At 43.0% G+C, this 26,578-nt stretch overlaps 1 protein-coding gene across 5 annotated transcripts in view; it reads left to right on the top strand.

Moving 5' to 3' along the window:
• The first annotated feature begins 6,052 nt into the window (after positions 1-6,052).
• Positions 6,053-26,578, top strand: part of GATA3 (GATA binding protein 3) — a 33,608-nt gene continuing 13,082 nt past the window's right edge. For 2 of the 5 annotated variants that reach the window (XM_074268709.1, XM_074268705.1), the window contains exons 1-3: positions 16,196-16,481; positions 17,089-17,713; positions 20,734-21,270. In XM_074268709.1, the coding sequence (XP_074124810.1) occupies positions 17,473-17,713; positions 20,734-21,270 (778 nt within the window). In that variant the 5' untranslated portion in view covers positions 16,196-16,481; positions 17,089-17,472. Of the gene's footprint in view, positions 6,221-16,195; positions 16,486-17,088; positions 17,714-20,733; positions 21,271-26,578 lie in introns of those variants that run through there. The other 3 variants (XM_074268706.1, XM_074268710.1, XM_074268708.1) reach the window with 3 other exon arrangements.

The following is a 26,578-nucleotide window of genomic DNA, read 5'->3' as shown; positions in this document are numbered from 1 at the left end:
GAAAATTTTCTTAGAAAATAAATAATCCAAGGAAATTTTGTATGCAGTTAGTAAATCCAGACAGGAAAACTCTACCAATGCTGGTTTGAGCCTTCTAATTTTAAAGAATTGTCTACAAGCATTGAGGAGTTAAATGATGAGTTTAGGTAAGAGACCGAATTTGAACTCAGCTCTTCCTCCCTCTAATGAGAGTTTGCTATCCTGGCTTCTCATTACTGAAAGGGATTACTTGTAATTCATTGAATACCTAAACTAGGTTCTCCCACTTCCCCCAAATCCCATACCTACCTCTCACTGAAATACTGTAATCAGTGCACAGGGGTCTAGGTGAAGTTTGAGAGGGAGATGAAGCTGAGGCTCTAGGCTGGGGAACCTATCCTTGGAGAGAAGGGAGTATATTAAAGTCATGCATGTTCAAACAAAGACACGAATACAATTTCTTCAATACAGTGAATGATAAATGTCGCTTGGGATGCAGGGGGTAAAGGGGTGGGGGGAGAGAGAGAGAGAGAGAGAGAGAGAGAGAGAGAGAGAGAGAGAGAGAGAGAGAGAGAGAGAGAGAGAGAAAGAGAGACAGACAGAGACAGACAGAGACAGACAGAGACAGAGAGAGAGAGACAGAGAGAGAGAGAGCAAGAACATCGAATTGATTTCTTTCTAGTTTGTTTGAAAAGAGAGTAGGACTGGAGAGGAAAATCCACAGGAGGGGAAAGATGAGGAGAGAGGGAGGAGGCTGCAGAGAAAATTAACATTATTGGTATCTTTTTATATAAAGATGCAAATGGCATTTTATCTTAACTTGGCTCTGTGCTTTAGTCAGTGTTTATGATTAATTATCTCCTTTTTCATAAAAATAAATCATGTTAAAAATTAGGATCTCGGAGCTTGAGAGAAAATAAGCACCGGTTTCAGGTCGATCTTGTTAATTTCAGCCTGAAATTGACACACTAATTAAAGAGCAGCGTGGTAAAGCACGAGCAGGCAAGATTATACCCCCCTCTTTTTTTTTTTTTTATTATCAGATCTACCTTATATTTTCCCAATTAAAAACTGCAAAAAGCAGTTTCATTGCCCCGGGATAAAAAATAAGGGCCCCCTTTTCACAACGTCGGCCATCACTTTCTACCATCAGATTCATTGTGATGTATTAGATGCAATAAATTATCCCATGTAACAAAACATTGGGAGCTGAAAGGCAGATAATCTGGAAAGCAGAGATAAGGATTCATTATTCCAAATCATTATGAATCCAACGTTGCCTCTGACTTCTTTCTTAATCAGCTCCTCTGATCCTGGATATGTGAGCAGCACAGATAAGGAGGGAGTCGTTTATAATTCTCCACCTCGTCTAATATTTTAAAATAAAGTCAGAGGCAAGAAAACGCCATAAAACACTGGTGAGCAGGCAAGCGCCGAATGAAAAATCACTTCCATGTTATTATATCCACAGTAAGATTTAATTAAAATTCTCCCCGTTCACGTGCTTTATTTTCATATAAGGTTTTTTCCCATCACGTAATAATTGATAGGAATTTGCAAACGGGGCTATTTGTTTAGGGCGCCCGGGTGGAATAGGTCCGACTGTATTTTTCATTTCGAGTAGTTGATTTTTGAAACCTTCATTTGAGATGCTCATCCGCTCACCACTACCCCCCTTCATCCTTGTAGCTTTGTCAGTGATACACAGTTGAAATCACTGACCTAAAAGTTGAATTTAATAGAAATGTTCTGCTTTTTTTCTGGGGAGGGTAGTGATAGACTAGGTTTCCCCAAATACACACACTTTCTCTTCCTCGATCCAAAAAATAAATAACTCACTGAATCTGACCTGAAGATTTGAACTCTTATACGAATCCAATTAAACGTACTCGCCTGCCCACAAGAGCCCTCTTAAAAAAAAACAAAACCCAAAAACAAACAAAAAAAGTAAAGAAATTTCAGTCAGCGTTTGAATGACACAAAAATACAGAAGTTGTGAACAACCGTGAATAAACAAATGTTCTCCAACTACTATATTCATTAGTAGATTAGATTAGTAGATTACAATTCTGAAGGTGATCATTTCTAGCTATATGTCCTGCTTTTGACTCTGCAACGTATGGATTTCATATCCATACAGACATAAAAGAGATTCTGATATAATGTATTATTTTTCTACCAATCAATCCCTTTTTTAAAAAACACTACACAAAGATGAGTTTCTTTTATTTAAATCCATCTGATTTCGGAGTATTAGGGGTTCTGAAATTTAACTGAATGCATTAAAAATATAAGCAATCAACTATAGTGATGTTCAGAAAATATATTCCTTTCCCGGCACAACCCCGTTGAGAAGGGCCCTCCAATTCATCCCATTTAAGACCACATTTGTTACCACTCATTCAACAGCAGGATCTCCACTCCTAATATCAGCTATTCCTGAGGTTAATAGAGGAGACCACATCCATTCAGTGATGTGGAAAAGTCAGGGTATCCAATGCAGTAATTGTGAGAAGACGTGAGAAAATAATTCGTTTGAGAATGTCTGTTATGTGTATATGTATGGTCAGCATCCTTCTTGAAGGATATTCCTAAAACTTTACAAGTGGCTCTCTCCCCACGGGTAAGGCAAAATGGGCTTTAGCCAACTGGATATAAGATTCTTCCAGTAAAGTTTGAAATATATACAAACAACGACCCCAAATAACGGAGTGTTGGGTATTCTCTCCCCTTACTCCCACCCTTTCCCCTCTCTCCTTGTGTTTCTATCTCTCTGTCACAAATGCCTGCCATACACAGGCGCGCAACTTGACCAAAACTTCGAATCAGAGTGGGACAGAAGGCGTTTAACATTCATAGAATGACTTGTGGCTTCATTAAAGTCATATTTAAGGCTTTGGGTGCGTTCGCCAACACGTGCATTGATCAGGAATAACCCTTTTGTATTTCTACAGTTCCTCTAGGAAAGAGACTGAGTGACTTCGTTATTTCTCCTTCTTATCACCTATTTCGTTTTGCTTATTCCTTATAAATTCTCCTTTTTCACACCACTCCATCTGGGCTTCTCTGGACCAGCAAATAAATCTTAAGGTCCAAATAACCTGGGACTATTTCTACTCTTTTATTTGTTTCAAAGTAGCAGCTTTCTAAGCCCTAAAGGACAGTGCGGGTGCAAAGGAATAGAATTCGCACACCCGGTTGGAGTAAAAAGTCTTTGATGTGACTTGTCCTTTAAAAATTTAAAATAATTAGATTTTAATTCATTTGTGTGGGAGTTTTCTGGAAAAAAAAAAGTCGAGTCTCTTCGGTAGCTTAGTTTCCTTCTTACCTGAATTGGCTTTGTTTGCTAAAGAAAAAAATTGAGGTGATGGAAGGAAGGAGGAAGAAGGAAAGATCAAATTTCTTCATCACTTTAACAAGAAGTCACACTAAACCCGGAGATATCCAAACTCCCCAGAGTCAGCAGAAAAGGAAGAGAGAAAGTCAGTCAGACTCGACAGAATCCACTAGAGGGTCGTCAGTAAGAACTCTGCATAGGAAGTAGGGATAGAGGGTAGGAAGGGAGAGAGAAAAGTGAATAAAGAAATGGAAATATGTGACACATATGAAATAACATTGATTCTTGGAAGGAGAATGAGTTTAATGTCTGATATCGACAGACAGAAAAAAGAGAGGAGAGATACAAGGTTGAGAAGGAAGATGTTGGGGAGAAATAAGACAGAAGAAGCAAATAAACTGGTATTTTTGCAGTAGGATAAGAACTTAGAGGTGAGGTCTATGAGTCTCTCTAGTTAATCCACTGGCCTACGTTTCCTGTAGAACTACCAAGACCTAGGTTGCGCTGATCCAACTCCCGAGTCCTAGATATAGGGGAGGCTAACCTGCTCCCCTCTCCTGGGAAGCTTGGAAACCACTGTTGTTTTCTCGGCCCTTGAGAGAAAACAGTAGCTAAACTGAAATGTCCAGACCCAGGGGCAGCAGAGAAGAAATACCAGCAGTGTTAGGTCAACAGGTTGAGGGTGAACCCTGTGAAATGACTGACCTTTAAACCCTTCTCCTTCCCAAAAAAACCTCTCTCAACTTAACTTCTTCAGAAACTAGCCTCTAATTCCAAGTGAACTTCTCTTGGTAGAATCAGCTTCAGAATGAGATCTGAGACTAAGAAGGGAGACCCATAGGAAGAAAGCGTGAGTTTCTGGGAGTGGATTGCAACCGCTAGGTCCCTTTCAAAGAAGAGATTCGATCTGAACCAACATCCAAACGTAGAAAAAGAGGCAAATGTTTGAGCCAGGACTGAGTTCAGCGTTTAATCTTTGGGGACGACAAGGAGAATGACTTAAAATGTTAGGAAGGGGGAGAGTGTAGAGATAGGTAGGAATGAGAAGGGAAAATCAAATCTACCTGGAAGGCAGTTTTAAATAGCTCATTTATCATATAGGAATAAAACTCGGAGTTCTAGGTTTCGTCCTTCAAGTTGATAACAAGTCTATTCGCTCTATGAGAGCCTTTGGGTTTGCTCATAAACAGACCTAGCAATTGCTCTCTCACGGTCCCGCTCTTCCCGCCCCCACTCATCAATACTCTTTCTTCTTCAAATCACAATGACCTTGGCATAAACAACCATGATCTTTCCAGGCTGAATGGACGACTGGATGGTGGAGGGCTTTATCCTCATTTTACTCCACAAATGATTAGAAACACTCTTAGAGGCATTTCACTTCCTAATAAAAAAATGCCTTTTCTTATCCCCGCCTCCATACTATTTTTTTAAGTAGTCAGTGACCATATTTTTGTTGTATAAATATTGAAAGGGGGGGGGGGAAGGACCTTATCTGTCAAAACAAGGAGACCCTGACCCTTTCACTCGAGTGTTTATAAAGTTTCGATTTACTTTTGTAGAAATTTATTCGTGACATCCTCTCACTAGAATTATGTTTGAGATTTCCTAGGTCTGGGGAAAGAAGGAAGAGGAAAACTTAAAGAGGTGAGAAAGGGGGTAGGGAAACCTTTTCTTTTTCCTCTGTAGACATTTCTTCGGAGCGCATCCTTTGAAAGCAACTTTTCCTCAGTTATCCTCTTGCTGTAGCCCTTGTCCGCAGTTGCTGAGCCCAGTGTTTTCCATATTCAAAGAAGCTTCTAATGTATGTATGTGTCTCCAAAGATTTGATTCCAACCATGAAATGTGCCAGGAGCTTGACAACCAATACACAGAGCTGAATATCAGCTCCTCACAACTTTTTTGTCCTCCAGCTTTAGCTGAATAAAAATGAATCAAATATACTCGTACTTTTGAATACCCAGCATAAGTCACAAACAAAAGTGTAATAAGAAATAAGAGGAAAAAGCCACATAAAGGGATATGTATGTGTAGAAGACACACATACACAGGGAGAGAGGGAGAGAGAGAGAGAGAGAGAGAGAGAGAGAGAGAGAGAGAGAGAGAGAGAGAGAGAGAGAGAGAGAGAGAGAGAGAGAGAATTGGTCTTGGAATTGACACTGTGGGGCACAGTTGGATGGCTTCAACTTGGTGTTCACTTCTCTGACACGGGAGAAAATGCATTTATAATAATAACCTCGTTAACAAAAATGACAATACGTCTAGTTCTAATTCCAATCGTACTATAAAAATTACAAACTCTTTAGGCATGTGGTGTGGATTAGGTCACATTACAGTACTGTCTTTAGTTCCCCAATTGCTGTCAGTTTCACACTCCCCTCACGTCCTGTGGTTTGCATGAGGAGGGGTGTAATTAAATGACTGATTCTCTCTCTCTCTCTCTCTCTCTCTCTCTCTCTCTCTCTCTCTCTCTCTCTCTCTCTCTCTCTCTCTCTCTCTCTCTCTCTCTCTCTCTCTCTCTCTCTCTCTCTCTCTCTCTCTCTCTCTCTCTCTCTCTCTCTCTCTCTCTCTCTTCTCTCTCTTCTCTCTTCCCCTCTCTCCTTTTTCAACCCGGAAGAACTCAGATCTCTACAGCGAGGAGGAGGAGGAGGAGGAGAAAGAGGAGGAGAATGGGTTGCTAGGAAGGATGCAGATCACCGAGGTTTTACTTTTCACTGGGAGTCCCTGTGAGATGCCGTGAGCAGCAGCGGCAGTATAGGAGGAGGAGGCGACTGTGGCAGCAGCAAGCGGCAGCAGCAGCAGCAGCGGCAGCAGCAGCAGCAGAATCTGTCATTTCTATCTTCAGGTCTCCAGCGAATCAAGCAAAAATAAAAAGCAGCTGGCCAGTCTGAGGAAGCTGTCCAGGTCAGTGAATACCGCAATCCCCCGCTCTCTAACATCGCGTTCTCTTTTCCTTCTCCACGTGGAGAAAATTAGAAGGAGATTCTGAATTCAAAGGGGCAGCTGTCTTTGGAGGAAACTCTACCCGACTCCTAATTCTTATTGTTCTTTTTAAACATTCTGGATCTCCGACTTTCTATGATGACCTTGTGTGTGTGTGTGTGTGTGTGTGTGTGTGTGTGTGTGTGTGTGTGTGTGTGTATGTGTAATGGGGGAAGAAGACAGGCTTAAAATCCTGAGCTAAATCCGATGATACATTGCTACTTTTGGAAGGGAATTTTCCTCCTATGTATGTATTTGCCTTCGAAGTAGAAGGAATTAGCAGGGAAGAAGGAGGTGGTAAATGGGGGAGAGAGAGAAGAGAAGGGAAACGATAATCTGCTCCCCTGGGAGTATCACAGCTTTCTTACTAGTAAGACTGGAGTTGAAAGAGCTCACAAAATTTTTCTTGTTGTAAAACTACGGAGCTGGTGCATCTATTTTTCACTTGCGTGTATGTATTTTAGCGTTCTGTGTTAAGTCTATATGGGGTAAGTTTAGACACATTTCCTTGGTATGTGATTCAAGAAAAAGATACGTGTTATGAAGAAAACCTTTGATCCTTAGATGTGTTGGCATCTGTATTCTGTCAGGTACAAGGGCATTAGGAAGATTTTTAAGGCACAAACAACCAATTACAAACCCAGGGCAAAACAACCACTAGTGAGAAAAAGCCAGTTTGGGGGAGAGTGTGTAAAAAGGTTACAGTCTTAGTGGAGCAAGGGCTCAAGGTTGCTTCTTTCTCCTGAGACAGATGTGACTTGAACTAACCCTGAGTGGAGTGATACTAGGGCAGTATTTTAGATGAGTATAGATGATTTCAAGATATTTAGCCTAATTCCAGTTTGAGGATGGCATTATTTTTTACATAATCTTACACACAAAACTCCTACCTCCAAAAGTGATTACCTTTGAGAACAGGATGACAGCTGAATTAGACAAAACTGCCGTCAAAATATATGACTAGTTTTCTTTCAACTTGGTGCAGAAATAAGATCCCTCCTAATCCACCCCTTTCCAAACACACATATATACATACACACACCAGGGAGCCTGGTTTGTTGGCTCCAGGTTATAAACATTTAACGGGACAATTACCTATCACCACCCCCAGCTCTGTCAACTTACTGATGGACAGCAGCTGGTCAGCCCCAGGGTAGGAGTTTGGGCCACTTTATTAGAAGTTTGGAGAGGGAGTGAATAGGGGCATAACTAAAAGTGGGTGTGACCTAGCATTCTGTTTCTGAGTTCAATTTCAAGGTATATTCATTGTCACTTTCTGTTATATATGTGTCTCTGCTGGACTGTGAAGGAATCGGATGGTTGAGGATTCACATTGGGTGTGGTTCTTGGTATTAGAAGTTGTGAATAGAATCGTGGAGGTGAAAGGATAGGGCCAGTTAGGGTAACTCAAGCCAAATCAGGCCAGGAGGAGAGACAAATGGAAGTAAATCGAATGAAGACTTAGGCATTAGGTTTTCTGTGTGAATGTTTATGTATAGGACTGGATCTTGTTGAGATTTAGACTTCAAATTTATTGAGGGAGTCTAGAAATGCCTGGGACAGAAACACCACTCATACTTTATACTTTTTCCTTCCACACACATGCCTTTTCTTCTTCCCTGATCTTAGTGCTACCAGTTATAGACTCTGACAACCAGGATGGATCCGTGTTCAGGTCATTCAAGCTATGTATCCTCCTGAAATGTGAGATATTGAGGATATGGAAAAAGTGAGGGGAAGCAAAGGAGAAGTGAACTCCTCATGTGCTTTTTGATGGAAAATCTCAAGAGAAACTAATACAAAGCAAGATTTTGACCTCTGGAATGTAGGGACCCATAGGCCAATTGGTTTAATAAATGGGAAGAATGGAGCAACCCAGGCAGAAATTTAAGTTCTGCTCCAGTCAGAGTATTATACAGGGTGTCAAATTTGCATGCATATTGATTAATACACTATTATTCTAGCAATACTTATTTCACGAAGTGCATATCATTGAAACTGTTTTCTTGAACAGTTTAAATAGTTTTAAGGTCAACTGCGGTGCTGAGAACAAACAAAGGTGGCTAAATGAAGGTAATTTCACTTCTGTTTTTTCCCTTCTCTGTGGATGATTTCTCTTGCCCACATAGTGTGGCTTGTTCTCTCCGCCTGGTCTTCTGCCAGGAGCGTCTGTGACGGAGACAATGGGTTAGAGGTGGTCTGGGGTTTGGTGGGATTTTGGGAGAGCTAGTTGAAAAGAAGGAAATTGGGCTTCACTTGGATAGTGGACTGAAGTCCTGCCTGGAGTTCCCGAGAAGAGCCAACAGTTTTTAAAAAATAAATTGCTAGGGTGGGGATCTCTATTATTCTGAGGTGGTAGCTGAAGGCACACATTAGCCACTGTCTCAGAACCTTCAACCCCTGGCTGTGAGAACTGGCCATACAGCTGAATGGTATCAGGCAGCAATAAGAGAAAGGAGAAGAAAAAGGACAAGGTGGAGGAAGAGGAAGAGGAGGAAGAGAAGAAGAAAAAGATGATGATGGTGATGAAGCACTTGGCAGGCATATGTTCTAGCTTAGACAACCATACCACCAGTACTCTGCTACATGGACACCCATAAATAGACACCCTCGCAGAGGATTCAGGGAAGGGATATATTCTGAAAGTTTTTAAAAATATGTTACAAAATCCAAATTGAAATCTCTTTTGTATTTGAAAGATATTTGACTTTTTATCATCCTGGTAAGAACATTTTTCTCCTAAATGACTCTAAAGAAATAACACTTCGCCTTCTCTGTCCCGGCTTCCCACTCTCCCCATTTTACCAGTGATCCCAGAGATGTGCTGGTCATATGGCAGTTTAATTTAGCCCATCTTTCTCCAGAGCAGGAATGGAAAGGGTGAGAAGGGTGGAGTGGAGGAGAATAGACGGGGGGAAATGATGGGGACAGGATAGAAGAGTTCTTTGACTTCATTGTCGGAAGACCACTGGCGGTTTTTTGCTTTGTTTTGTTTTGTTTTTTGATAGTGGTGATGGTGGTGGGAAAGAGACATGGGGGAAAGGAATATGAAAAAAGCAGGGGTCGATTTTTTCCCTTTTCTTGATATCTCCAAATATCGGTCTGGAAGTGCGGAAAGAAATCGAGGAAAGAAAATGAGGGAAACTGTGATATAGGTGTCATGCTGGGAGGATAATTAATAAAACACCCGCATCCGTCCCTTCTCTGTCAGCCGATTGTTCTGGAGGTCAGTTTTGGTATTAAAGCTCCGGCTAGAAAGAGGGCGACGAAGAAGCTGGACGGACGATAGACCATCCAGGGCTTTCGCTTTCTTCACATAAATCTCTGGTGGTTACAAGTGTTGCTGTTACAACCAAAAGAGAATGACCCCCTACCCACTAACCTAGGGCTTGCTCTGAACGAAATCCAACTCTGCCTCACTCGGCCTTTCCCTGCAGCTGCTTTCTCACCCGCTCCGACTTGTTCCAGGCTATCTTCACCAAGGCAGGAGGTTTGGGGGTTAGTGGGAACGTTCGGATCTCTCCCGCTAACTTTCACAAAGGAAAAAATTTTCGCTCGTGGTCCAGATCCAATGACCTCTCTTCTGCTTGGTTTCTTTTCTCCCTCTTTAAATGTGCATTATCAAACTTGAAGCAGAACCTTTGTGCCCCTCTTCTTTCCACTCTTTTCTGCTACACCCCGACTTCGTATTTATCTTTTAAAGTTATGGGCTTTCTCGGTTGAGGAAGGAGGAGGGAAGGCTAGAAAGAACATCCCTGGGAGTTAGTTGGGGCGCGGGGGAGGGAGGAGGTAGGTGCTGGTGGGTGGTGAGCTAAGTAATCTCGGAGCGCATCTTCTCTCCGAATCTCCCCGCCTCTTGCCGCCCCTCCTTACACTGGTGGGTTTCCTTCCGAGTTTCAAACAGCGATAGATGAATAAGCAAAAAGAAGAGTAAATAAAACCACACACCGCCCCAAACCAATAGCTAATTTCAGAGCAAGGAAGGGTTCGGGAGCAGTTTTGGGGAAGCAGAAACCAGTGTACTTGGTCATTTTTTTCCTCTCCTGGCCTCTGTTCCATTTGACTCATGCGCTCACACATAGACACACGAGATCATCTTCCATTTTTCACCACTTTTTTAATCATCTCCGCGATACCCTCGGGCAGAAATATAATAAAGCTGCCTGGTTCTATTTAAAATCTCCAAGCCACTGTTAACCCACCCATACGCAGCGAGCTGTGTCCCCTTGATTTAACTCCTCCAGTCGGGTGTCTGCTGCTTAACTGGGAAAGAAAAAAGGGAAAGACGCCTCAAAAATTTGGTCTCCCTTCATTGTCCCCCTCCAAGTTGAACTGGGCGGCCAGTCTCCATACAGAAGCGTATTAGCTTCGTATGCGCGCGCCCGACCTTGCAGGAAGCCGCGGCCGTCGGTGCTCTGGGCCGTGTCCCCTGTATAACCCTCCTGCTCGACAGCCCGCAGGCTGTTTATACAGCTTTACCTGTACTATTCTAGTACCCTGTAAAAAATCCCAGCCGGGCAACCGTAACCTAATCCGCTCGTTGCGGATGGGGGTAGGGAGTTAAGGCTTGGAACGGAGAGAGTAGGGGTGTGTGCCAGAAAGGGGTTTCTCTTCTCAACCCCTCGGGACTGAACGAAATTCAGACCAGGTGCGGGTGACCATCTTAGTAACACCGAGCTATCCAGGACAGCAGTATCCACTCCTCCCCCTCCAAGTAGAGTGAGTGTAAATCACTTCCCCGACAGGGTGACGAGCCCCGTTTCCAGGCAGGATAGAATGGTTCCCTGAACTACAATAACCCATCGCATTCCCCACTGGGACCGATTTTTCCTTTCTTCCCCCAAAGTTTGAATCTATCTAGTCTTCCTCTCCCCACCCTCCCTCCAATCCCCAAGGATAAGAGTTGTTCCATTCTCTCACCTCCCAAACTCCCAATGAAAAAGAAGACGAAGAGAGGGGTCTGAAATCAATGGAAAAGGCCTTCGGCTGACCCAGAAATTGTTGAAAGTCTATGGAAGTCAAAGTATATGTTTTTCCAACGCTCCCACCCTTCTTTCTATCTGCTTACTCAGTTTGCTTAACCAACTCTCGCACAACCCTGGTAGGGACTGAGGCCTTAGCACGCCTTAAAATCGAATTAAACGCTCTTCTCAGGTTATTGTCTCTAGCTAATTGCTCCAACAATGGCCTCTATTAAAACCCTAGATGCTCAATTAGAAGCCGAAGTGGCTTGACTCAGGCTCACTTAAGGAGCAAGAAAAGGGAGCCGAAGGAGTAGAGGGGAGAGTCTAGGAACCGAACCTGGCCATATCGGGGCAGCATAGGCACCAGAGACTGGCTTAAAACCGTTTCCTTCTAAGATAAGCACAGAGGACAGTTCACACCATTTTTATTGATGGGTAACAGTAAATGATGATTGATTTAAACCCTTAAAGGAACTTCCCCTATTTCCTCAGCTCCTCTCCTCAGCCTCATTTCGGCTTTCTCCTTTAGCCCCTTCCCCCAATTTCTAGCTTTTGATCTTACTTCACTCTTAAGCTCTCTTTGGGGCTTGCTCCCAACCTTGTTTTTTTTTTTTTCCCCCCTTTTCTTTTCTTTTCTTTTTTTAAAGAACGCCCGCCAGGCGCTGATAGTGAGGTTGCGGGTGGAGAGATAGGAGTGACACAAAAGCCAAATTGCCCGGCTTAGTTTCTTTCGCTCGCTTACATTTTTGCTGTTTTGAAAAAAAATCGAAATATTTCTCGTGCTTTCTCCCCTTCTTGAGTCCTTAGGTAAACACTTTCAATGATCGCCCCAGGCAGTCTGAGGCTACCACAACTCCCCTCTTTCTCTCTCCGTAACTTTTTTACTTTCGACTGGGAAACTCCAGCTTTCCGATTTCACCAGCCCGGCCCGGCCCTTAACCCTTTCCCAGTATGTCCTGCAACTAGCCAAAGTTCGAATGGCATATTTGGCCCACTCGGGCTGGGCAATTCCGGCAGTGGTTATCTCCTCTTTCCCGGTACAGCTTCCTAAATAGGGATGCTTTTCTTTCCCTCCTCTTCAGGTCGGGTTTCTCTCCAAAACCCCTACATCCCTCCGACCCTTCTTCGCCCCCTTGTTCTGGATCAGAAGCGGGGGTGGGGAGAGAGTAGTGGAAAGGGGAAATATTTCACTTCATGCCCACCCAAAAAAGCAAGCTGGTCTTCAAAATAATTATTCGACTCCTTTTCCCGAAAGGACACGCTTGGCCCTTGCAAATACACTTTAGGAGGAGTACACTTAATTTCTCCTGTTCGTCAGATGTCCGGATCTTCATACTATCTTTCTAGCAAAGACAACGTGAAGCTCCCTCCCTCTGGAACCCTGCGTTTCCGATGTGGGCTTAGGTAAAGCGTCCAGTGAATCTTATTCCCACGGCAAAACCCCCTTACCCTAGCTGAGAGGCCTGGTTCCCAAGAGCCGAGGCAAAGCGGCAACAGCAGTAGCATCCTCCTTCCCCGGTGCTGCTCCTTCCCCCATGCAGGCTGCTGCTAGGGAAAAGGCGAGTCTAGCCTGAGACAGCCTGGGTGGCTGGGAGGAGGGGGGCGGTTGGAGGTGGGGACGCCTGGCCTGAGTGAGAGGGAGCAGAGCACGCAACGCTGCGAAGTATCAACCTTTTGGGGATGGGTGGGGGCGTGCGTATATGTGGAAGTTCTAGAAATTGAAGCTGGTAGGAAAAAAAAAAACAATAAAAAAGAAAAGCTAAGACCATCCTTCTGCCTCTGGATTCCCGCTCCCCCTTCTTCTCCGTCTTTCACCTCCCCCCTCCCTTAAGGAAACTAGGGCCTGCCGCAGCAGCTGAAGCGTGCCAGGCCGGCGCCTGGCGTGGCCCAGACCCCCTCAACCCAGCTCCCAGCCTCAGGCCACGCTCTGTAGTCCTCTCTTTGGCCCCTGCTCATTACCTCCCTTCCCCCCTCCCCTCTTCCAACCCCCACCTCCCCGACCCGTCCCAGACTTCGGCCTTCCTCCTCTTTATCCACCCAGCTTCTCCCCTTCCCACCCTGCCCCTTGCTCCTGGCTCTGGGGTTGGGCCTGTGACGTCAAACTCAGTGTGGCGTCGGCTAGACTGGCCGGCGCGGGCCATCAAAAGAGCAACGTCCTCTTCCCCAATTACCCACTGTCAGTCCGGGAACAGGGGGCGGACAGGCTGGGAATTCGATGTTAAATACCCCCCTACAGGCTGGCTCCATTACCGAGAGCATCTACCTCCCACCTCCCCCACTCCTTCTCCAGCCGCCCCAACCAATTTGTAGCCTATCTACCTGGATGTAAGGCGGGAGACTTAGGGCCACATTTTGTGGGTTGGATATCCATCCGATGCGTGCTATTAAAGCACCACGAAAGGACGGAGCCAGTTCCCTCAGCATGCATTTTCTACATTTTCCCCTCATCAAGGCTGGGGCTGGGGGGGTGGGAGAGCGGAGAAACTTCCGGATACTCTGGTTTCTCCTGTTAGCCAGGTTCTCCCACATCATCACCTGAGTGAAATTTTATATTATGGCCCGTATTAGAATTAAAGATTTTTTAAAAATCTGTGATTCAGCACTTTTCTTCTCGGAAGCAATCTCCTGGGTAGTGTTTGTCCATCTTTGAAAAGCTGCAGATTGTCTCTAAAAGGGACAGAATTTCCATGCCTGGGTTTGTTTGTTTGTTTGTTTTTTGAGTGATTTTGTGCATTTCCCACCTCCACCCTACTTTCAGTGAATTTATGTCCAGGAACTGTTTTTGAAACTCTGGTACTTCCCCCTACATTTCTAATTTTAAATACTAACGGAATGGATGTGGGTCTATACTTCTCTTGTTTATGGAATGATTTCCGGTGTATGTTAGACATACACTAATAATTAAACGCTTCGGAGAACGCAGTGAACAGAAGATGCTGGCAACTTGACTGGCCCTAGAGAGAAAGAGTCAAGGAATGAGAAGAAAATCGATGTTCTTTTACTGGGCCAATGTTATAAAACAGAGGCAGTAACTGGACTCGGGAGAAACCTGGAGAGTACTTAGCTTTGCTAATTAATTTTAAAGACCTTCTCCTGTGTCGGGCTAAAATTGAATCCCAGTTTTAAACAGGAATTTGATTGGAGAATTATAGATGTAAGGTAAAGAAACACCAAATCTCTAGATCTGGCTGACCCACTTTTAACTTCCCTCTTCAGAAAACTACAGGAAGGTTTGAAACACAATATAAGACCTCTCAAAAGCTGAACATTGGTGTTTCCCTCTCCCAAATAGAGCCTTCTGTAGTCCAGCAGAAAGCCATCCTTTCTGAATTTACTTTCACTCTCATGTATTTCACATATGAAGTATGTGTAATTATTTTTATCTCTTACTCAATTCATAAATATACATTTTTTGCATATTATATATTTGGAGTTTATATTTTCCCATAAACATCTCTTTCGGAGGTAAGAGGATTAGGAAACTTTTTTTCTTTTACCTTTTTTATACTACTCCTTCTTTCCCCCCACCCCCACCCCCCTTAGCTTTTAAACTTAAGCATCATTTTACTCAATTTGAGCTCTGGGCTGGTGTTTTAGCACCGCTAGGGGATGCAGTGGCTCAATGGACTGAGTAGAGGCAAAGGTGGTTCGAACTCTCTCTTCCAGCCAATCACTGGGATCTATCTCCAGTCCCCTCAGCTTGCATTTTCTCTATTGGCCTCGGCCTCTCTTTTTCCCCTACACTCCGCCCCTGCCCTCCGTTCTTCTCCTCGCCCCACCCCCAACTCCTAACACTGAACGGCACCCGCGCCTCCCTCTCGTTCGTTAGCTCTTAGACCAGTAGCTAAAAGCCTTCAAAGTTTGCTGCACCGCGTAGCTGACCGATCCTCACTCCACTGACAGTCTTACAGCTGGAGGATCAAGTTGCGGAGTGTTACTTTTTTGGGGAAGAGGTCTCTCTCATCTCTCTTCCTAGTTTTGGTTAGACATGCAGACATTAGGAGCAGTTTAGGTACAAATGATACTGCAAAAAGTGGGGAAAATTCTATAACTAATGTCAGGAATCGTACTCCCTCAGCTGTTTTGTACTTGCACACACACACACACACACACACACATACACACACACACATATTATACACACGCACCAATGCTATTGAATAAAGGAAATATTTCTGCTCCTGCGCACTGTTTGTATCCAGGTATATTGTTAGATAAGGCAAACTAAAACATTTATTATAAATACAAAGTTTGGAGAGTACATCTGCAACAACTGGTCCAGTGCTAATTTGAGGGGCTTCTTACTGAAAATATCTTTTGTAACACGAAGATTAAGAAAATAGAAGTAAAAGAACACATTTGATGATATCTGGATACTTTAGGAATTGCAAACCTAAACATACTGAAAATTTAAATTTCCTCATCAATTTTACGTGAACATACACATTCCTAGAAGTGAATCACCCCAAATTTAACTACATCTCGCCCTTTCCCAAATAAGTTAACTTTATGAATGGGATAGGCAGGTTTCACTGGTACTAATAAAACTAACAACCCACTTTTGGATTAGCAGGATCCGAAGCCATACATTTAAAGAGCCAGAGCACCAATTTTTTTACCCCCCCTCTCCCCCTCCGTCTCTCACCCTTACAACATTAACGTAGATTAAAAACTCTTTACCGAGTACTTTCAGTTTGTGGATTCTATTCAGTTTATACTTTCCGGTCACCGGAGTGGGGAGGAGGGAATTTTGGAGAAGGGTGGTGCGGGGGTGGTGGGGGGAGGGGATGGTGGCAAAGTAAAGGAGTAGGTTTGGGTTGCAGTTTCCTTGTATTCAGTATCCTGTCCCCTCCTTATCCAATGACAGGCTCCTCCCCTCCAGCGCTGATGACACTAGAACCTCCTTAAGTTGCGTCGCGCCACAGCTGTCTGAGAACACTGAGCTGCCTGGCGCCGTCCTGATACTTTCAGAAAGAATGCATTCCCTGTAAAAAAAAAAGAAAGAAAGAAAGAAAGAAAGAAAGAAAAGAAAATAAAGGAGAGAGAGAGAGAGAGAGAGAGAGAGAGAGAGAGAGAGAGAGAGAGAGAGAGAGAGAGAGAGAGAGAGAGAGAGAGAGAGAGAGAGAGAGAGAGAGAGAGAGAGAGAGAGAATCTGAATCTTATCAAACAGTTTCTGCTTCTCTCTCGGGTCAAACACTTTTCTGCTCCCTACTACTGAGGTTGGTACTGTATCTGCATTTTTTTTTTTCAAAGTTTCTTATTTTTCTCCATGTGGAAGGATCTCTCCTTTCCTTTCTTCTGCTCTCCTCCCTACTCCTCTCTTCTTCATTCTTCTGTTGGAAGGTTTCTTTAAGGAGTGGATTTTTACAGGCTTGAACATTTACAATGCTGTGTTAGAGTTTTACAGATCAGGGGCTCTTGGGATATGCCTGGGATAGATTTTTGTCCATTTGAGCTCTTTAAAAAAAAAAAAAAAAAAACACACACACACAAAAACTGCCTTTTTTTTTTTTTTTTTTTTTTTTTTTTTTTTAATTTTCGGAGGCAGAAATCCACTGGACTTGGGTGGCGGGGGTGGCGGTGGAGTGTGTGTGTTAAAAGGAAAGAAAAACCATTGTTGATATAGTTTGCAGCTAATGTCTTAGAAGTCATGCGTGTGTATCTATGCCGAGTTCTGCAAGCTATAAACGCCTCTGTTCTATGTATGTGCCCGTGTGTGTGCATGCTTGTGATCTGTCTGTATGGGAGGTGTTGCCAGTTCATAAAACTAAGGTGCTAAAGTACTTAAGGGCTCATCCAATTTTCTCTCTTTCTTTTCATTTGCAGGTGACTCGAAGAGAGACTCATCTTGGAAGAGCTGAGGAAAATCCGTGGAGAATTTTATTTCTAAAAATTTAAATCATCACCATAAAAAATTCCTTCCTTCCTCTTTCCCCCATTTATTTGGAATTTGTTATTTCTCCCTTTTCTCCCTTCTCTGAAACAATTCTAAAAGACAAAAACCAATTCCTTTCCTCTTCTTTCCCATTCTCCCTATTCCCTACTACTTCCTCGCTGAAACACAAGACAAACCCCCCACCACCGACAACAGCAACTGAAAAAAACACCACCACTCGCCCCCAAATTCAGCCCCTAACTAAAACCCGAACACCTCCAAAATTCTGAGCTGTCTTTCCGGGGAAGACCGCGCGCAAGAGCGTGATTGAGGAGATGGAGGTGACTACGGACCAACCTCGCTGGGTCAGTCACCATCACCCGGCAGTTCTGAATGGCCAGCATCCAGACACTCATCACCCGGGGCTCAGCCACTCTTACATGGACCCCTCACAGTACCCTCTGCCAGAGGAAGTGGATGTACTTTTTAACATCGACGGACAAGGCAACCACGTCCCGTCTTACTACGGAAACTCTGTAAGGGCCACCGTACAGAGATATCCTCCGACCCATCACGGTGAGTACGTTTGATCTCTTTCTTGTCTCTTTTCCTTCCTTGCGCCCAAATTTCTAGACACCCCAGCCTATCCTGCCTACCTCTCCTAAGGTTTGATGAAGAGACAGTTTCACATGAAGGAGGCGTAGGGACGTTGGAGGGGTTGGGGAGAAGGATAAGTAAACTTGATTTTGGTTTGGAGATGGTAGTAGATTCTGTTCAGAATAGAAAGGGCAAAGGCCATCTATTTCGGAAAAAAAAACAAAAAACAAAAAACTTTACCTGAGTGGTGTGAATAACAGAAAAAGGGCTAATGATTTGCCCTCTGATCCAACGATGTAGGCTCTGCAATCCAAAGGTGTAGGCTCTACTAGGAACACACAATCGGGGTCTAGCAAGCCCTCTACCTGGCCAGAATTGTTTTTCTTCAGGCTGAGTTGCAGATTTGGGCATCTTGGAGACTCAGAGTAGTGGAAGGGGCAGGGATTTAGGGAGACCACCTAGTTTGCCTCAGCTAGGCTGTGACACCCCCAACTGTGAATGTCTCCGTAGCTGAGGATCCCAGACAGCTTGTATTTCAAGCATGTGGGTGAGAATTGAAAGAAAGGGAACTACTTAAGAGAACTTTTTCTGGCACTTTTATATTTTGGAAACTCTTTCTGAGTAGGGGCAACTGGTTTGTGGAAGCATCTCTGCATTTGCAACTTCGGGCAAACTTTCAGCAGTCCAAGAAATTTATTTATTATGTATGACTCTTCTGGCCTTTGCCTAAAAGGCAGAATATTCAGATCCCTGCATTTTTCTTGATTCCTTGGCATTAGGGAAATGTAATTCAGACCTGTAGACTGGAAATCAAGCAAGACATTTCATAGAAAGACTGAATATTACTTTTAAGGGTTCAAGGTTTCTTAGATTCCCGGCTCCACGGAATTTTCCTGACAACTTTGCTTTAGAATTCTTGAGAATCGCTTTCACTCTCAATCTTTCTTTGAAGATAACACCTTCCTAGTTCCCTCTTTAAGGCCTACTATTATTCATTGAAGTCCCTTTAAAGATTAAGAATTACATTTCCATTTTTTTAATTTAGGGAAAATTTCAAGTTGCTACACATTGTTTTTTCTTCCTCTGAGAAGTTTAGGGGAAGTATATTTAAAAAAAGAAAAAAAAAAAAAAACCACAACCTGGACATAACAGTCTCCTAATAAAAGATCTAAGATTTTAAAACAAATCGATTTCTGTAAAAGAAAGAAGCAAAACGGAGACAAAACAAAACATGGGGTTTCTATTCCAAGAATGATTCCCCACCTCCCTACCCCCAGATTCCTTCTATACATTGTTGACAGAGTTCCTCAGTACCAGACTTCTGGGGTCTGCAGTTACTAGATTTTAAACCAATTGTTTCTGCCGATGGGGCGCTCTTTGCCCTTACTCAGTGCATATCAGCAGTTAAGTGGAAATACAATCGATGCAGACTTAATGTTATTTACTATACTACTTCCTGGATAATAGTGAATCTTGACCCTTTATGTTCAAAGAACTCCCTTTCCACATCCCCTCCCCTTCCTCTCTCAGATTTTAGTTTCGGTATTGTTTTTAATGGTTATTAGAATAGTAAACATTAATGTGAACGTTGGATTAAAAGATTAATAGATGTGTGGATCTATGGGTACAATTCTAATGTGTACATTTCAGTTTGAGTTCAGCTATATCTAACTCAGGTTTATGTGAATTTAAGGTGAGATATGTGTTACCCCAAAGTCATCCTAGGTGATAAATATCTAATACTTATTCCAAGTTACGATTCAATCTTTGTTTTGAGAGTCTATCTGGGGCTCATTTTATTTTCATCCATGACCTGTCTTGGAAGGGGGAGCAAAGCAGAGAGCCTGCTACCGCCCCAGCTTACCTCCTCGGCACTTTCTCTGATAGAACATTTGAAAGCTTTTAGCAAAAGCCATCCAAGTCCTTTTGGAAGTAGCCAGGTTGCCATCAGCAAGTATGGCATTCAATTAGCCCGGAAATAACCCTCAAATTCCCCCTGTCCTATTTCCAAAACCATTTTTTCCCTTCCTGTTTCTACAATTCTCAGCCAGGGGCTTCTATACAGGCAGAGTGGGGTGTGATTGTGATGTTAAAGAATTTAAATGTGCTGAAAATACTTCCATTTTAAAATGGAAGAAAGGAAGGAGGAAAAGAGGAGGGAGGGAGGAAGGAAAAAAAGGAAAGAGGGAAGGAAGGAAGGAAGGAAGGAAGGAAGGAAGGAAGGAAGGAAGGAAGGAAGGAAGGAAGGAAGGAAGGAAGGAAGGAAGGAAGGAAGGAAGGAAGGAAGGAAGGAAGGAAGGAAGGAAGAAAGAAGGAAGAAAGAAAGAAAGAAAGAAAGAAGGAAGGAAGGAAGGAAGGAAGGAAGGAAGGAAGGAAGGAAGGAAGGAAGGAAGGAAGGAAGGAAGGAAGGAAGGAAGGAAGGAAGGAAGGAAGGAAGGAAGGTAAAGAGAGGGAAGGGCTTGGAGGGAAATTCTTGTCCCTATGTAACTTGGTGGTTTCTAGTACTCCTCCCTGATCGATCATGGGGATCAGAGTGGTAGAGGAAGTTATTAAGGAATCTGGGGTTAGCGGAGAAATCTATTAAAGAGAAACAAACCAGATTTTAGGGAAAAGATAGGAGGGGATGTGATTTAGGAAGGACATTGGACACATTAAGTAAAGTATGAGATCTTGCCTATTCAGGAAATTATAGGCCCAAATGTCTGCGAATAAAGACTAGGAAACAGCGGCAAGGATCTCTTTCACCTTTTCTAAAGAAATCTTGAGGTTGGGATCCACCCCCTAGGTACCATTCAAAGCGTGGAAGGAAATCCCACCTTGCTTTCACACTTGTTAGCATAGATCGTGAGGCTCTTTGTAGAGAGGCCGAGGAAGTTTCAGGGCAGCCCTGCTATGTTTGAGTCCCCCACTGTATTGCAGCAGTGTGATTTCAATCCAGCTTCTCTTTTTTGCCCCCTTTTTTTCCCCTTCATCTGTCCCCCCATCCCCCTTCACTGCAGGGAGCCAAGTTTGCCGCCCTCCTCTTCTTCACGGATCCCTGCCCTGGCTGGACGGTGGCAAGGCCCTGGGGAGTCACCACAGTGCTTCGCCCTGGAACCTCAGTCCCTTTTCCAAGACCTCCATCCATCACGGCTCCCCGGGACCCCTCTCGGTCTACCCGCCGGCTTCATCTTCCTCACTGTCCGGCGGTCACTCTAGCCCGCATCTCTTCACCTTCCCACCCACCCCTCCTAAGGATGTTTCCCCGGACCCGTCCCTTTCCACACCAGGCTCAGCCGGTTCAGCTCGGCAGGATGAGAAGGAGTGCATTAAATACCAGGTGTCCCTTCCTGACACCATGAAGCTGGAGTCATCTCACTCTCGGGCCAGCATGGCTACACTTGGGGGAGCCTCCTCATCTGCCCATCATCCCATCACCACTTATCCTCCCTACGTCCCCGAATATAGCCCTGGACTCTTCCCTCCCAGTACCCTGCTGGGAGGATCGCCCACAGGGTTCGGATGTAAGTCGAGGCCAAAAGCAAGATCCAGCACAGGTAGGATCTGTCTTGGTCTCTGCCGGACCTCTGTTTTCCTCTCTTTTCTCTCCTCCGCCCTGGAACCTAATCTTCCGGTCTTTCCCTTTAGATTAGGGAAGTGATTAGAGAGCTTACTACCTTGCATGGGAAAAACAGCAGAGAGTTGGGTTTTTTTTTTTTTTTTCTTTTTTCTTTTCTTTTCTTTTCTTTTTTTTTTTTTAAAACTCTTCTAAGTATTACTGCTTTGATTCTCTCACTCTTTCAAACCAGGGACTACTTTTGAAACATGTCCGATCTTATCCCTCTGGTCTTTTAAAATCTAAGGAAAAAATTGATTCATTGTAAGGCCTTTGTAATGAAAGAGTAGATGGGAAAATAAGAAATCTTAAGCTGAAATAATACTCCTGTTCTTAAAAAACCAGAATTTTTGTATGCTGAAAATGACATTTAATCACTTTCCAAGCTGAAATGGGAGTCCAAAAGAAAAATCTTTAATGTCTAATATAAAAATTAAATCTCCTGAATGTAAAACCCGAATTACCTTGTAATACCGGGTACTACCTATTTAGTTTGGTTTCCTGAGTTCATCCCAGTTTAAAAAAAGATAGATTGAGTCTATAGTAGGAGAGTCTTAACTCTTTTTTTTAGTGGGGGGGGGAGGGAGGACCCTAATGAAAATAATAAATTCATAAAATAGGAGGAAGAACTTTGCCTGATAGGGCTCCATGTGAGAATAAAAGAGGAATGACCAGGGGAGCAAGGGGAAGACAATATTGAATTTGAAATCAAAAGCCATATCTTATTATTAATTTCTTACATTCTTCCTGTGCCTTCTCTCTCCCTGTCCTCTCAACTTAGTAAGAGGGGAAAATGCCTTAAGTTTGACATGAAAGTCTTAAAGAATAGAAAAGAACATGGAAAGATTTTTTCAGGTGTGATCTTCTCTCATATATTTTCTCATTCACACAAATCAAGTCTAATGCGGAAATAGAGCATATTTATTTTATTGGTGCAGCCACCTGATTGAACCAAAGCCAAAATTATAAAAAGTAAAAATAAACAATTGAATTGGGAATTTTGCCTCAAAATAATAAAATAAATGCCTCACCAATTTTGTCTCCCATCAGAGGAATTTGAGTCAGAGAGAATTCTGGAGAAAGGTTTTTCAAGTTCTATTTATTGATTGATTTTTGTGAAGTGTGTGATATTGCCTTTGGATTCTGCTGTTTAAGCCTAGATTCTTCTTCAGAAAAGCCTACATTTCTTGACTTTGCAAACTGAGTGGGTTCTCTGTAAAAAAGAAAAAGTGAAATCCCACTGCCTTGTGTGGGTGAGAAGAACAGCCTCAAACCAGAGTTTCCAAGGCCTCTGGTGGTTTTCCTCCCCCTACTGTGGAGGTAGGGGCTTGGGAGCCCAGGAACCATGAGATCAGTTTTCAGGGCTTTTTCCAGGGTGACATTTACTCCGACTGTCTGAGCAGGACTGTCTCTATTTAGTTGATATGTTTTAGCTAATCCAATTATTTTCAGACTGCTGCACGCGACAGTTGCATTGTTTATCCCGCGCCAGGAACTTTAATAGAGTCCGGATGCGGTTAGGCTGACAAAAAAACTCAGACCTGCATGTTCTGTACATGAAAGTAGATGAGAGGGAGAAAAGGGAGGGAGGGTAGATGGAGACAGACAAAAAGCAACAGAAAAGAGGGGAGAGACAGAGAGACAGGAGGGGGAGAGAGAGAGAGAGAGAGAGAGAGAGAGAGAGAGAGAGAGAGAGAGAGAGAGAGAGAGAGAGAGAGAGACAGAGAGAGAGAGAGAGAGACAGAGACAGAGACAGAGACAGAGACAGAGACAGAGAGACAGAGACTCAGACCGTTCTTGAGTGACTTTGGAATAGGGCTATTTTTGAGGTCAGGTTGTTGGGAGGGGAGGGAGCTTATTTGAAGAAATCTTAGTTTGAGATACTAGAAATCGTGAGGAAGAGGAGCTAAGTTTGTGGGCTGATTTTTAATGATAGCAAGGTTCTTGTCTTTTAGGGAGTGATATAGTAGTCCTCACTCTAGGGGGAAGAAGGAGAGATAGATAATTGTAGATAGTGCCCGAGCCTACCTTGGTGGTGGTGGTGTGGTTGGAGGAAAAGACCGGGGAGAACAATTTCCAAAAAGCACCCTTTTTCTTCCTGATCTCTTCTCCCTATTTTATTCCCCACCCCCACCCCATTTTTGTGCATGCCTCTCTAAGGACTATCTGATTATGTAGAAAAGAAGGCTGTGGTTAACATAAACCAAAACTAGGAACACCTACTTTTTTTTTTTTTTTTTTTTTTTTTTATTGTATCCTGGTTCAATTTCAACCTGATTTTTTTTTTTTTTTTACTCCTTACTCCCTCCCTTTTTCTCCTATTTCCACATCGCAACTCCCCCTTCTCTCTCTCAACCCCAATAACAACCCTAGGCATCTGGGTGTTAGGGGACAAAGTTGGAGAGAAAGGTTGTTTCAAAAGGACGATTTGGTGGAAAGGAAGGTCCTCTAAAGGCAGGTGGGAAATTTGAGGGAAGGGGATTCATGTAGCTTTAGTGTTGCTGTTATTATCATTTAAAAAATATCTCCATAAAGTCAATTTGATTACTAAATGAAGAGAAGAGAAAGAGGGGCTGAAGCATTTTGGAAGAACGGTTGAAGTTGTGGTTAGAGTGGCTATGGCTTTTTTTTTTTGTATAACGCCTGGGTGTTTGTGCTCAAATACACCTTTAAGGGGGAAAAGAACTAAACCATTTTGTATAGGGTCATTCTAGTAGCCCTCTCCTTGGGCAAAGCAGCCTGCTATTCCCTCCATCTTCAGCCCCACCCCCATCCCAGCTCTATTTCCAGTCTTCTCTGATTTTGGTTTGATGGCCCCTGGGTCCCTCCCGAGCAACCAAACCAAGAAGCAAGTGGTGTTTGAAACTGGCTGTTGAATGTCAAGAGGCCTCACAGCTCTGTGGTTCTGACACCTAAAGGGAGGTGTCATTGTAAGCTGCTCACCCAAAGCACAGGAAAAAAGAAAAGAAACAGAGAAAGAGGGAAAAAGAGAAAGAGAGAATGCCAAAGAGTCTCATCATCTATTAAAAAAAAAAGTTGTTAACTTACAAGAAGCCACAGACTTGAAATAAGCAACAGCAACCAGAAAAACCCCAACACACCCCATAACCCTAATGAATTAAGAATGAATTGCCCACTAGTGCCTAGACCCAGGCTTAATGTGGTACAACTGAAAGAAGTAATCAGCTGCTCCCCTGATTTAACACTCAGCAGTTCCCCCGAAAAGGAAGCTGTCATCTTTCCTTTCCCCAGAAATAAAGTAAAGCAGACAAAACCTGTCAGAGATTCCTTTCACGGAACCATTCTGCCTGGTAAACTTGAATTTTCAGAGATCACAGACTCCTATTGGGGCTGAGTTGGGGGTGGGCTCAAACTTGAAGGCATGAGGAGGTGATAGGCTAGACTTAACCTTTTGCTTCCTATCACAGGACCAGAAATTAAGTGGGTCTTTTCAACAGTCATGTCCTTGACCACTACCTTAGTGAGTTGAGTTGTAGAGAGATTGTCTGCAGAGACAGATACTTGTATAGGGTCATTTCTTTGCCAGAAAACTTAATGGTCCAGGGACAGACTACAAGAAAAAGCCAAAGGAATCTAAATTGTGTTGTAGGCTCAGAAAGGTCCCTTGCCTCTCAGGGGGCTATTGGGGCAGCTCCAGGACTTATTGTACCCTAACTCTTTCCATTCCTCCTTTTTTTTTTTCTTTATACAAACCCATTTTTTCATTCCTTTTAGATAGGACCCAAAATAAAATGCCTGACTCCAAGCATTCTTTAGAAATTTTAGGATATAACACCCAAAGGGGGAACTCCACACAACTCCCACCCACCCACCCAAAGACTTGCTGAGTGTAGAATTTTAGATATAGAAAGAAGCTTAGAAATGAAGTCTTCATCAAACTCAGGTACCTCCCACAGTCCAATCCCTCTTAAACCAGGCAGTGCAAAAAAGTATAAACACAAGCAAACAACAAAACAGTTAACAATAAAATCCTTTTAGGCTGATTAAAAAAGGACAAATGGTTTTTAGTTTTCTATACGTTCGTCCCCTCCCCCATCAGTTTGGAACTGGAATTCAAAGTGAATGAAATAGAAACACTCACAGGTACATTCTCCCTTTCCCCCAAGTTTGGACTGTGCTGTTTCCAAAGAGCAGATATCAAATCATCCTTTCTCCTCTTTCAGGGAGCCAGTTTTCCTAAATTTCCCTTTAGCTTCTATTTCATACTTTCCTGGTGTACTTTTTTCTTCAATTTGTTTATTTCTTTCTTGAAACAAAACCTTTTGACCCTCGGAGGTTCTCCCTACTTCCCTTTCTTCCAAATAATTCAAGTTTAATCATCTTGACCTTTGAAGACACTTGGGATCACTGATGATTAATCCTCAAGTCCTATAAGGGAATTGGCTGCCAGGGTCAGATATCCAAAGGGAACAAGAAGAACCCAGGGCAAAGATAGGAATAGGGTCAGAGAGGTCAACAAGAAGGGGTGAGAGAAATAGGCAGGAAAAGTCACCAAAGTCACCAAGAGAGCAAAGTGCTAGAGTCACTCTAGTAAAAATAATTTAAAAGGTCATGTTGCAACTTAGCTGGAAAGAAATTGGTCTACAAACTCTCCTATTACACAGGTCTCCATGTTCTTGAGTCTCTCCTGGGCTCTCATTTGGTCAACAATGAAAACATGGCTTTGCTTGGCTTAGTTTTCCACAAACAACAACAACAAAGAAGTCTTTGCCCGTTTAGCCTACAATTAACCAGTTACTCCTATGGCCCTACTTCCCCTTCAGCAGTTTGCTCTAACAACAGTTTTTCTGGTTTTCATCTCCTTTCTTTTGGATTTCTCTCTTAGCATTCCCTTTTTCTCATGAGTTTTCTTTTTCTTCTTTATTAACTCCATTTTGAAATTTCTCTGTCCCCCTTAATCAAAATTTGTCTTTTTCCTGTTTGATTTTGAGTTAAAGTCCAGCTATTTCTGAGTCCAGCTAAGTAAAAACCAGTGAAAACCTTAATAGTGGAATGTCTATAGATAAATAATATTACTAGGGATGGAATAGTCTCTTAATTTACTGACCCCTATCCAATGGAATTTACAGTTTAGTTGGAATATGAATCTAAAGATCTATTTAATTTCTCTCAACCACTCCAACTGATCAATCAATAGGTAAATCTATTATCCATTTATCTATGCATCCATCTTTATATTTTCTATCTAATATGTGCTGTCTGATCAATATGTAGAAACATTTACATTA

This window comes from Sminthopsis crassicaudata, chromosome 5 (genome assembly GCF_048593235.1).
Source record: "Sminthopsis crassicaudata isolate SCR6 chromosome 5, ASM4859323v1, whole genome shotgun sequence".
NCBI classification, from domain to species: domain Eukaryota; kingdom Metazoa; phylum Chordata; class Mammalia; order Dasyuromorphia; family Dasyuridae; genus Sminthopsis; species Sminthopsis crassicaudata.
Note: the sequence above shows the minus strand (reverse complement) of the source record. Positions and strands in the feature narration are given on the sequence as shown.